We start from the raw sequence: 12,199 nt of genomic DNA on the forward strand, positions 1-12,199 counted from the left end.
TAGGATGAAGCCCTGAAAACAAATTATGTTCTCCTTGATTTTCCTCCTACAGCTACAGAGCATTCTCTGGCCCATCTCTCTCCCATATACAATCTTCACAAAATTTTAAAGCTATCAAAGCAGCGTTCTAACCTTTCATTCTTTTTCTTTCAAGTCACCTTCTTCAACAGTCTTACATTGCTTTGATTTCCTTTCGGAACATCAATGGTTTGTTGTGGCAGGAGTGTTTACTCCTTTACTGATAGATTAGAAACTCGTCCAGAAAACAGCAATGCCAACAAAATTGGAATTGATCTATCAGTTTTATATTACACAATCATTTTCTCAGAAAGGCTTCTGGAATTCTTAATCTTCAGACCTACCATGAGTTCAGTTCAAGTTATACAAAGAGGAGGAGCTCACTGTCTGTGGCTCAGATGTCTTGACCCATGTGCTCTGCTTTCCTTGCATCTTGAAACTCTGCAGCCCCTGGGACTCATTTGAATACTCCCTTTGAGATGTGTGTGAAAATGATGCACAAACAGCACATTAGGAAATGAAGTTAATTTCTGTACCTCTGAAAGAAAAAGCTGGGCCAAATTCTGAGCTGCTTGTATAACTTTTCTTGTTCATAGAGCCAATAGCTTACTAAAACTTCTGTACCTGCTGACAGTGAGTGTTCAAACTTCGAATCTGTGGCTCTCTGACACCACTGTTGCCAAGATTTTCTGTTGCCTATGATAGCAAATATGACTTTTTGTGTCTGCTACTTGAAATACCAACAATGCCTCTTAAAGAAATGTGGCCCAAAATAAAGTATGTGATTTGTGAGTACAAAAGATAGCAAAAACTTTGAATATCTACAGATGTCATTGTTGCAAGCCTTATCTGATGAACACTACTTCCAGGTTTGTGGGTTTTTTTCCTCAGAAAAGCACAGTCTTTCATGAAGAAGACTGAAATCTGTGTGGATAGCTTCAGGAATAATGCAAATTACAAACTAAGATCACTGTTGCTTTGCTGTCTTTTAGAATGAACGCTCATAAGAACTCTTCATCTTCTTCACAGCTCTGAAGGCAGAAAACATTGCACTTTTTCAAGACTCTAGTCATGCCAAAAAAAGAAGTGCAATCTCACTGTAATAATGTTGTCTTAATTATGTACAATACTTAGCACTAGTTTTACACCAGATGACTCATGGTAGAAGCCTGCACTTTGCTGTTTAACTAAATCCCACAGAACTTAGAGCTCCCTGCTGCAAATGCTTACCAGCTTGTGCTCAGATCTTCTCCCAGACAGAATCCTTCAGAGAAGACTGGTTTGAAAGGCGGTGCAAGAGGACAAGCAAACACTGTGGTTGGAAATAAGGGCCTCAATTCAGTAAGAATATGCCAGGAATGAGCTGCTATAGCCCAGAAAGCCGGCCATATCCTGGGTTGCATCAAAAGAAGTGCAGCCAGCAGGTCAAGGGAGGTGACCTTGACCTGGTGAGATCTCTCCTGGAGTACCAGGTCAAGATGTGGAGTCTTCAGTACAGGAGAGGCCTGGATGAGGGAGACATCCAGCCTCTCCAAAGTAGGGCCAAAAAAAATGATACAAAGGATAGACCAACTCCTTTGTGAGGAGGACAGGCTGAGAGAGCTGAGGCTGTTCAGCCTAACAAGAGAAGGCTCCAAGGAGACCTGATAGCAGCCTTTCAGTATCTAAAGGAGTGCTATAAGAAAGAAACTCTTTAACATGGTCTGTTGTGATAAGACAAGGGAAAATGGTTTCAAATTAAAAGAGGGGAGATTTAGATTGATTATAAGGAAGAAGTTTTTTACAATAGGAGTGGTGAAGCACTGGAACAGGTTGCCCAGAGAGATGGTAGATGCCCCGTTCTTGGAGACGTTCACGGTCATGTTGGATGGGGCTCTGAGCAACCTGATGTAGCTGTAGGTGACCCTGTTCACTGAAAGAGAGTTGGATGAGATGGCCTTTAAGAGTCTGTTTCAGCTAAACAATTCCATGATCCTATAATTCTACAAAGTAAATGTCTTGAAAACTCATCATGTGTTTGTGCTTCTGAAGTCATGGTCAATTCTATTAACTTGGATCCTAGAAATAATAGAAATAATAATAGTATAATGATAGTAACAACAAAAAAAATAGAAATCCTAGAAATAATAGAGCTGGGTTTTTAAAGGCAGTTTATCTCACAAATAGGAAGGTGATCATTTTTTGCAATCTTATGCTGCTTATTGTAAAAACCAAGACAACATCAAACACTGGTTTGATGTTTAAGGAATCCTGCTTATTTGTCTTACCATATCTAATATTGTCCTGATAAAAATAATTCTGTAAAAGCAGACACCTTTTATTCTGTGGGATATTTTCACTACTGAGCTCTTTAATGTCACAGCACAGTCTTCTGGGCTCTTCTATTTATGCAGATTTCTCCACTATTCTACGTATTTCAGTGCTTGTTGAGCTCAGTGAAATCACTGGAAAGCACTGGATCTTCCCCAAGTTCCCTCCATATGTTCACTGCTTAGAGAAAACTGTCCATTCTCAAACAATTTGTTACCTTAATGATTCAGCTCTCGTATGTATAGCACATGAATAGTCTGCTTTCAAGTCTTCATAAGTAGTGTTGGAAACTCCAAGGGAAAAACATTGTTAGACAGATCTTTTTAAGAGAGGTTCAAGAGCAGATGGACTTGCAGCAGAGAATACTGCAGTCTTCATTCACCGTCAGCAGGAAAGACAATCTCCAGACTCAACTTCTTTCATTCTCTGTCTAGAAGACCACACAGGAAATTTATAGACACTGAAAAATGTTCCCATCTGCCTCTCTCCTCTCCATTCCTCAACAAATATACAGAGTGCATATTTACCTGGCTATCAAAGATCACTGAGAGGAAGTTGTTGAAGTCTCTGTCTATGCAAATGACAAACATTCTATTCATTACGCATTCTTATAATGAATGATCCACACTGGCACCTTCCAAGAGACTCTTGATTAATTGAAAGAAGTAAAATACTTCATCATGAAATAGCAGCTGGTTATGATACTTACTAGTATCAATTGACAGTCCAGTGACATACGCTTCACCAGGAAGCTTTCACTCCTATACATTATTTAAACTGAAGTTGAGTTTTGCAAACTTACTGCCTCTAAAGTTTATTGTGTTTGGCTAACACAGATCTTTTAAGTATCAGCCAGTGCTACGTCTGTCCTATCAAAAGCTTTGCCCAGAACAAACCTCAAGTAGTGATTTGCACACTATTTTTTTATTGTGCATCTAAGTGAAAGAACAAACAAATCATTCTGCTCACGAAATCATTTCATTTCCATTTTAGCCAGGAATGCACTAAATAATGCATCATTCTTCAGCTACTCAAAAGGTCACCTTTTGGTCTACAAGCAGCTGCAGCAGCTGTGCTCTCCCAAGACCCTGCTGCGAGCACAGAACAAAGCATGAGAGCTGAGGACAAGCTTGGGGATGCATCCTAGCATCTCAAGTTGAGAATCATTGCCAAATTGTCAATCAACCGCAAAGAGCCACCTTCTTTTTCCTTTTCTTCCAAAGTAAATTAATCATATGTAAAATAAGAGAAAATCAACAGCCAACAGATTTTGACACCATGCAAGGAGAAATATCCATGGAGATTAAGGACTTCCTATTCATTATTGATTTTTTCACCACGTTTTACAGGAAGGTACAACGGAGAGAATAAAATAGCCCTCCATGAAGGCACTCTGTGAGGCTGAGTTCAGCTCAGTGGCTGCTGAGTCTCGTTCCCATACTGTAATGCAAGCAAGCTTCCATGGCAAAAAATACATACTCAGTAGAGGCATCTAATCTACTATAGGTCTAGACAAGGCCCTAATATTTGAATCTTTCATTTTTAGTGGAACTGGATGAGTTGAAAGTCTTTTCTAAACAAAATGATTCTACAATTCTTTATGTATGTTAGTTCAGAAGAAAGGAGTTTGAAGGTGAAAGAAAACCAGTGTGGATTATCATCTAGTCCAGAATCTGTGTCCCAAACAGGTAAGTCAAGTAGGTACAGAGGAGATATCCTGCCCTTGCTTTGGTGGGGTGGTGGTTGAAGTAGTGTTCTATTCTTGCAGGATTTCCTCAGTGATCTTTTCCACAGACCTTATCATGTTCCATTTTGTGAACACCTAAATCAAAATTGCCTACAACCAGAATGGCTTATGTTCTAAATTAAATCAAACAAGCAAAGGGAAAATAACAACTACACAAGAGAGAAACAAGCATGTAACTCACTGTAAGGGCCATCTTGCACTGATGCATAGCAATCCCTCCTAGACAACAGCCTAGGGAGCACTTCATTTTTAAAGATCCAGCACGCAATAACAGAATCATGGTAGGCATTCATCTAAATGTCTGCACCACTCATATCTTTTCTTACTCAGAAAAAAACAAGTGAAGCTAAAAAAGAAACGGGAAAAAACCCTAGTGTGTAAGCAGCAAATTAAAGATAATACAAAAACTCCTAGTGCATACGTATTCCTCAGCCCATCCAGAAGTGCTTTCATCTCCTTGAGTCACTCATACATCAAAATTGCAGCAGGCCTCAATGAAAACACCCTGAACTCCAGGGTTCCTGTCCCTGTTCCAGAGTGATATAGGATTCATTAACTCCAGCTGCTGCTGCTAGCTTTCTCCCACTACAAATAGTTCAGTGTCACTGTGAGCCAGCACAAAACCCTGCCCCAAAGTATTTGCCACGTGGCAAGGCTCTGCAGCTCAGCAGGCTGCCAGGGCTGCCACAGTGGGAACAGTGAGGTGGCAGATAGCAAATGACATAGAAGACACTAAAGAGTAGATTGGCCCATAGGGTTCTCCTAATGAATTTCCAAGCAACTTTTAAAGTTTGCAGTTTAAAAAAGCAGAAAAACAGAATACAGCAGTCATTGGTCACTCTGTACCACAGACATTGATGTTACAGTACTAACTGGCTCACCTTTTATTAGATACTCCAAATGTGACCAGGATACAGCTGGCATTCCTTAGCTCCTCTAGCTGAGCCCAAGTCTGCACTGGCCTACACAGAAAAGAATTAAGAAAAGAAAGTCATCTAGCAGTCAGCTTAAATTTGTTCAGCAGCAGTATGCACCTTGTTTGCAAAACATCTATGAGACTGGACAGTATAAAAGGCTAAAGACATAGGCTAAGTTTAATGACACACCATTTCTTGTAAATATGTGACCCCAGAAAACCTGAGGCATACTTCTAGCTAGAAACTCAAGCCAGAAAATGATGGCAGCATGGTAGGTAGTCAACAATCCAGGGTTCACTACAGGGCCAACAAACCTAAACAGATGGACTCCCAAACAGCAGGAGAGATGACACGGAAAGAGATACAGCACCCCAGACCTAACCCTGCCTTCTGTGATTGAAAGCCCCCTGGTTTTGGGTTCCCCTAACATCATTTTGGAGTCTTTAATGCATTTTGAAACTCCCAAAGATCTTGGCATTACTACCACAACTCTAACTCATATCCTTGCTTTGGCCTGCCTCTAAAAATTCTGCCCTCCCTCCATTGGCCATACCTGCAGCTTCTCGAGAGGAGGCTTTCAGTTTTGCCTCCTGCACAAGGTGCTCGAAGTCAAGCAGTGTCCGCACTGCTCCTGCTCACCACCTGTCCATTCCCGTTCTTTATTCCCTGACTAATGAGACGATTCACTTTGGCAAAGCAAACCAAGCACACAGTACATACAAACAGCTGCCAGAGTGGAGTAAGACTCCATTTGTACTCTCTAATCCAGGCAAGAAAACTAGCCATTTACCAGCTCCATTTTCCAGCTTCATACTGGAGCAAGATCAAGAGAATATTCGTGTGCCACATCCCACTTCCGGGCCACCACAGGCAGGAAAGCCCAGCCCAGCAGCTGGACTGCAGTGAGAATCATGCTGGGCAGGGGAACTTCTGATCAACTATGATACAACCAAGGTAACTTTTAAATCTCAGGCGTATTTTTGGAGCTCTCCCCTTTTATTTAATGTGCTGCAACCCAGTTAATACAGGTGCATGTGCTCACACAAAGATGCAAAGCTGATTGTGTACAGCTTTCCTTACAGTTCTGATGATCTGGGTAATTTATTCAGGTTGGCAAAATTTGAGTGTTTTTTCACTTCCTCTGCAGAAGGAGTGCAAAGTGATTGTTGCTGTGGTGATCCTTCCCTTAATATTTTTAGCCATTATCTGGCTTAAAGTCATGATTGGCTCTGGAAAATGTTATTTTATTACAGCATCATATTAAAACATAGGCAAATAGTCTTTTATCCTTTCCACTGAACATATACATCTATCTCTTGAAATCGACACGCAATTCTGAGAACATCTACAAATGAAAACATGAGATATTCCCCTATCGTTAACAGCTTTAATCTTTGTTTTGTAAATAGAAAACAATTCCAACTCCACTGCCCTCCATCCCTCTGGGATCAATCTGTACAGTTGGAACCTCTTCTTGCCAGGGTTACATTTCCAGGAAGGTGCACACTCATTCTGAACATTAATAGTAGTTGTATCTGTCAATCCCAAGGAATGTGATTTGTAAAAAACAATGGGGTTTCATATTTCTTTTTTCTTTGTGAGGTTGCAGAGCCTGCATTCCTCTCTCTAAGGAGAGGATAGCACACGTCAACTCCCTTCCTTCACTTACACCTTGATCAATGAAGATGTTGGCAGTGAAAGCTGTTATGCACAGTAAGAAACCAAGTTCAAAACTTCTACTACTGGAAATGCCAAGAGCAAGTTATTCCCATCTATAGTGCAGGTGTATCCTTGCACAGCTCTGTCATAGAAAGGGTGGCAGCACCATCATCACCGTCACCCCCAAAACTATAGCAAATAATGAGGTACTGATGAGGATCAGCCCAGCCCCTGAACACTCTATTCTTGTCTCATTCACTCTGAATAGCAAATGGCAGCGTCCTGGGGGCCATTCTGTTTTTAAGAGTTACAAACCTACTTTTATCAGGCTGTTATCCCACAGCTTGCTTCACATCAGCAAAGCAAACTGTGCTGGACAGAATCCAGACTGTCCAGGGATGCTTTGCCTCCCTTTCTCCCTTTGCTGTGAGGGTGGTGAGACACTGAACAGGCTGCCTACAGAGGCTGTGGATGTCCCATCCCTGGAGGCGTTAAAGGCCAGGATGGATGAAGCTTTGAGCAACCTGGTCTAGAGAGAGGCAGGGACACCTGCTATAGCAGGGGGTTGGAACTAGATTATCTTGAACGGCTCTTCCAACCCAAACCATTCTCTGATTCTACGATTCTTTAGCAGTAAGTGCCAGGTCCTACTTCCCATGATGCAAGTGCTGGATTTTGCAAGAACTCCCCTTTGCATGCACCAATCCCAATTTAACTGCAGCTTCAAAGGATGAGACCAAACCTTCAAATTCCTGCTCTGCTGCATTTGGCTGCATTTCCATGCAAACTACACTTAGGCAACTTTCCAACAGATATTCCAAGCAATCACAAGCTTCCTACTTGCTGTAACACAGCGCTGTTGTGAACATGGCTTTAGCATGTTATTCCACACCCAAATTGCTGCCTGTGTTGCAGGGGGCTGAGATACAGCCCCTGCAGGAGCCATGAACTGTACATTTGCAAGCAGAATGTGGATTTCTGCTCTATTTCTGAAGCTATGTAATTCACTTCCTGCCTTGCACAAGGAGTTTTGCTTAGATGCAAAGCTCAGATTAAGCTGTCAGTCATAATATCCTTCTCTTTTCCTCTTTTAGAAAGGGCATTTATATCTGTAAAGAATGCACTTAGCTCAAAACACTGTAGCCTTAATTACACTGGCTCTGGAGCAAAATACCAGAGAGCAAAGAAGGTACATGACAGAACTAAGCCTGCACTATAAAGAAAGTGTAACTTGTGTTCAAATCCTAGTCTTAGTGAGGTGAAAACAGTGGACTCCTTTAGCTGTACTGGACTTGGATTTAAATCCCTATGGAACTTGATAAGAAAGTATCCAGGTAAAAACAAACTGAATTTTTTAATAGTATACTTCCTAGCGATTTCAACGATTCCTGCTGACAGCTCAGTTTTAAGGACCAAATTCTCAGACAATAACTCATGACCCAGTTCAGAAGCCAAAACTACAGTTCACAGATAACTTTCCTCATACATCCCTCAGCAATTTTGGACATAAAGGATGCTAACAGAAGGCCACAGTAAGCACAAAAGAGATAAAACAGTTGGTCAGATATTAAAACTGGATAAACTCAAGTTAGTAATAAATACAGATTTTCAGTAGCAGTTTTAGCAAATCTTTAGACAGGAACTTACTGGCTTCCAAGTCACTGCAGGTTAGAAGTTGGAGAGTAGTGAGGAGTTATCTAACTGTATCATAGAATCATAGAATGACCTGGGTTGAAAAGGACCACAATAGATTCAATCCCCCTGCTACATGCAGAGTTGCCAACCAGCAGACCAGGCTACCCAGAGCCACATCCAGCCTGGCCTTGAATGCCTCCAGGGATGGGGCATCCACAGCCTCCTTGGGCAACCTGTTCCAGTGCTTCACCACCCCCTGTGTGAAAAACTTTCCCCTCATATCTAACCTAAACCTCCCCTGTCTCAGTTTAAAACCATTCCCCCTATGTCCTATGCTACCTACTGAACTCCACCTCATTTGAAATGAAAGCAGAAAATAACTTAGTGCTAACACTTCACTGAATGCCTTCAATTCTGAGTACTTTCCTCTCTCATTCCCTTCCATTGAAAAGTATTAATATGTTTACATATCTTTAATCAAATCAGTATCATAAAATATATGGAGATTTTTTGGTTAAATTAAACAAACAAACAAACAAAGCCCCACAATCAGGATATTTATTATCTCACCTTTCTCCAGACTTTAATTTTGAATTAGCTTTGCAACTTGGCTAATTAGCCCACACACTGGTATTTTTAAATGATGGCTAATTTTTTCAGCTCCTTAGAAAACAGGCTTAATTCTAGTAATTGCAGCTATTGACTCCTATATTTGTGAATGCTTATTTAATCTTTGAAGCCTCAATACAGTGCTTCCATTTTTAAGAAGGGGTTAGACATACATCCATCACAGATGATGTTGATATAACTGCACTTACCTTCAGATGGAAAGACGGTTGAACTTTCTCTTCAGGACTAACTTTCCATGACAAAGTCCCCCCATAACACAACCAAAATGCTCTATTTCAAGAGAAACATACCTCTCTCCAGTGCTTCTCCCTACACTCTCAGTTCTGTCAAGCTTTAATAAATCCCTTCTCTGCAGTGTAGTTTGGCCATAAGACAATCACAAAGAAGATCTTTCAGAAGATCTACATTTAAGGCAGATAAATAACTTTCAGGTGAGAGATACGGACACACTGCCCTATGTTCCTATTCTACTGTCTGTTGCATGTGACATAAAACTAGAATACCCAACAATGGGAGGGGAAGGCTAAAATAGAGCCTCACATCACGGTTCTGGGTCTCTACATCACAAGAATGCTTTGGAGTACAAGTTTGACATTAATTGGATTTGAGCAGAAGAATGCATTTCATAGAACCATAGAATTGCTTTGAGCTGGAAGGGACCTTTAAAGGCCATCTAGTCCAACTTCCCTGCAAAGAACAGGGACAGCTACAGCTACAGCAGGTTGCTCAGAGCCCTGTCCGGTCTGATCTTGAGTCTCCAGAAACAGTGCATCCACCACCTCTCTGGGCAACCTGCTCCAGTGCTTCACTTCACTACCATTTATATCAGGTTTGTCCTGGTACCTGTGATACCTACTCTGGCACAAAATGTGTCATTGTCTTTTCCAATGTCAGGCAGTCTTTGGACATTTGAACCTTACCTGAAAACATATAAATGATAGCTATGGGCACCAAAACTTTGCACTACATGGCTGCTTTGTCCTCAAAGCATTCCAAGGGGCCTTTCTGCCACGTTTCCTCTACTGGCAGCCTCCACTCTAAAAAGAAATGAATTCCTTACGCCCCTCATATTTCTGCACATTTTGCAGTAGGTCTTATAACAATTGTGAAGGAATTCACAACCCAAACACACATATTTTGAAGTGTAAAATATTGAAGGAATTCCTAGTATATCCGACATAATTCCTAGTATGTTCTACACTATTTCTTACCTTCTCTACTGCTTCTTTTCCTTCTTTTTTTTTTTTTTTTTCTTTCTTATTTCCATTCTCTCACCACTTTAGTGGAGATCAAAAGTCATTATATTATTCTGTTTGATGGATGAAATCCCTTTAGTCTCATCTCTGCAGTGGTACACAGATTTGCAAGCATATTTTTCTAAAAAAAAAAAAGGTAAAAAAAAAAAAAAACCTTAAAATTGTTCAGAGCATTATACTATCTTGTCTGTTCATTTTTAATTGCCTCTAGAGTGAGGCTTTATGTTTTTTATTTGAACACAAAAATGTTTCTTATGCCTAAGATGTAAATTAACAATGGGCTAAGCAATTCCAACAAGAGAATAGTGACTGAACATTTCACCTTGCATCAGGAAAGAATTAACTCACACTAAACTGTGGAGGACATATGCCTCTACTGCGGCCCTCTCTCTCTCTCCCTTCCCTCCTGTGAGTTGTTGCAGATTCATGTCCTCCCACCCCAACAAGGCTCCCATTCAAGTGCTCTGCTACCAGTTTGTAAGAAACAGCCAGTGCTTTAGAGACCAGCATAAAATCTTTAGATATGAGATGAGGTTTCACTGCACTTAGCCTGAGAGGAATTACCAGAATTTTGGCAAAGAATGTGGTGAATTGCTTAGAAAAAGTAGCTTGTAGTCTGTCAGCCAGTCCTGGAGAAGGAGCAGAGATAAACAAAGCAGTTTCTTGTCCATGGAGCAGAAAGAGAGTGCTGGGTTATCAAAAGCATGCGGACATCAGGGAACCATCTGGATCTCTTTCTGTTGTTTGCAGCTAATCTCCGAATATTTAGGGGAATGCTGCTCCCCCAGGGTGCAAATGTTTGCTCATTCTTACGGTAGAAACCGTAACACACAATTAGAGGTATATATGATAATGTTGTATTGTTTACAAATTCGCTAGTTGGGAAAGAATGAAAGTTGGTTCTGTTATTAAGTGATTTTGGTCTATATTTTAGTTAAATAAAATTAACCATGCTTAACTAGACTGCACCTGATAGCCAGATACAATAAATTTCTTCACTATATCTGTGTATCTGCATCTTTAAATCCTTAAGGTCTGGTTTAAAATAAATAACTCTGAATCTGATTTCAGTTCTCTTCTTTAAAATCATCCTGCTGCATTTGCCTGCAGCAACTTAGATTGAAAAAAAAAGAGGTCTAATCCCTCCCCACTGTCTGCATGCGTCCAAGAAAGTACCGAAGGTTCTGGCATTTCTCCCAATCAAAGAAGTTACTGCATTTGTCGAAGTTGTAAAGGGAACCTGTGCTATCCAGAAAGCTGGAGTAGATAATATGAAATCCAGTCGACACTGTGAAAACAAGAGCAGTCTGGTTTGGTCACGCTACAGATGGTATCCTATGGGCCCACAGCAGGGACTGCCATTGGGGGTTCTCAGTTACAACCCTCTACAAAACAAAGAGTAAATCAAGCACATTCAAACTGAGATGTATTTTGATAGGGAACATAGTACAGTATGGTTCAGCTGCAAATAAAATCTAACTGCTCTTAACAGCATTCTGCAAAGCTGCTAAGGACCTATACAAAGACAGCAGGATCAATAGAAGCTAAACTTGCATTTCATAGATTGAATCACAGCCACTTCATACTGACAAAATAATAAAACAGCAAAAGAACAATGAGACACTCTGCCATATGTGTACATTCTCTACAACCATACATAATGAAAGCTTTAGCAATGCAGAACTCTACCTCTTAGCTCAAAGTTTTATTGGCCATTATCTCGCTGGATTTGGAGCAATGGCTCTGAATGCAGTAAAATGTTTCCCTACGTAACTGACAAATTTATTATTGCTATAAAAAAGGACAGAATATTGAAATCCTAAGAGTCTCCAACTTGTAGCGGTGCCAAATATGTTTTTCTTTTCATTAGCATTCAGGGATCAGTGTGCCCAAGTTACCTTTATCTACTTTTTCTACTCACATAGATGCAGCTGATGTTGGATCATCAGCCATTTGAGTTCTGGTCCAAGGTATCAGCTTTGGACCAGAGCAATCAGAGATACTGGGAGACTCTTTACAAATTAGGA

At 40.6% G+C, this 12,199-nt stretch overlaps 1 protein-coding gene across 6 annotated transcripts in view; it reads right to left on the reverse strand.

The window, feature by feature from the left end:
• Positions 1-12,199, reverse strand: part of F13A1 (coagulation factor XIII A chain) — a 191,927-nt gene that overhangs the window by 66,485 nt on the left and 113,243 nt on the right. For 4 of the 6 annotated variants that reach the window (XM_042808748.1, XM_042808747.1, XM_042808750.1 and 1 more), the window contains 2 exons: positions 10,128-10,293; positions 4,957-5,037 (listed from right to left, as the gene is read on the reverse strand). In XM_042808748.1, coding sequence (XP_042664682.1) covers positions 4,957-4,999 — 43 coding nt within the window. In that variant the 5' untranslated portion in view covers positions 5,000-5,037; positions 10,128-10,293. Of the gene's footprint in view, positions 1-4,956; positions 5,038-10,127; positions 10,294-11,348; positions 11,407-12,199 lie in introns of those variants that run through there. The other 2 variants (XM_042808751.1, XM_042808749.1) reach the window with 2 other exon arrangements.

This window comes from Centrocercus urophasianus, unplaced genomic scaffold (assembly GCF_019232065.1).
Source record: "Centrocercus urophasianus isolate 14NV4802_14NV808 unplaced genomic scaffold, USGS_Curo_1.0 seq_11, whole genome shotgun sequence".
Classification (NCBI taxonomy): Eukaryota; Metazoa; Chordata; class Aves; order Galliformes; family Phasianidae; genus Centrocercus; species Centrocercus urophasianus.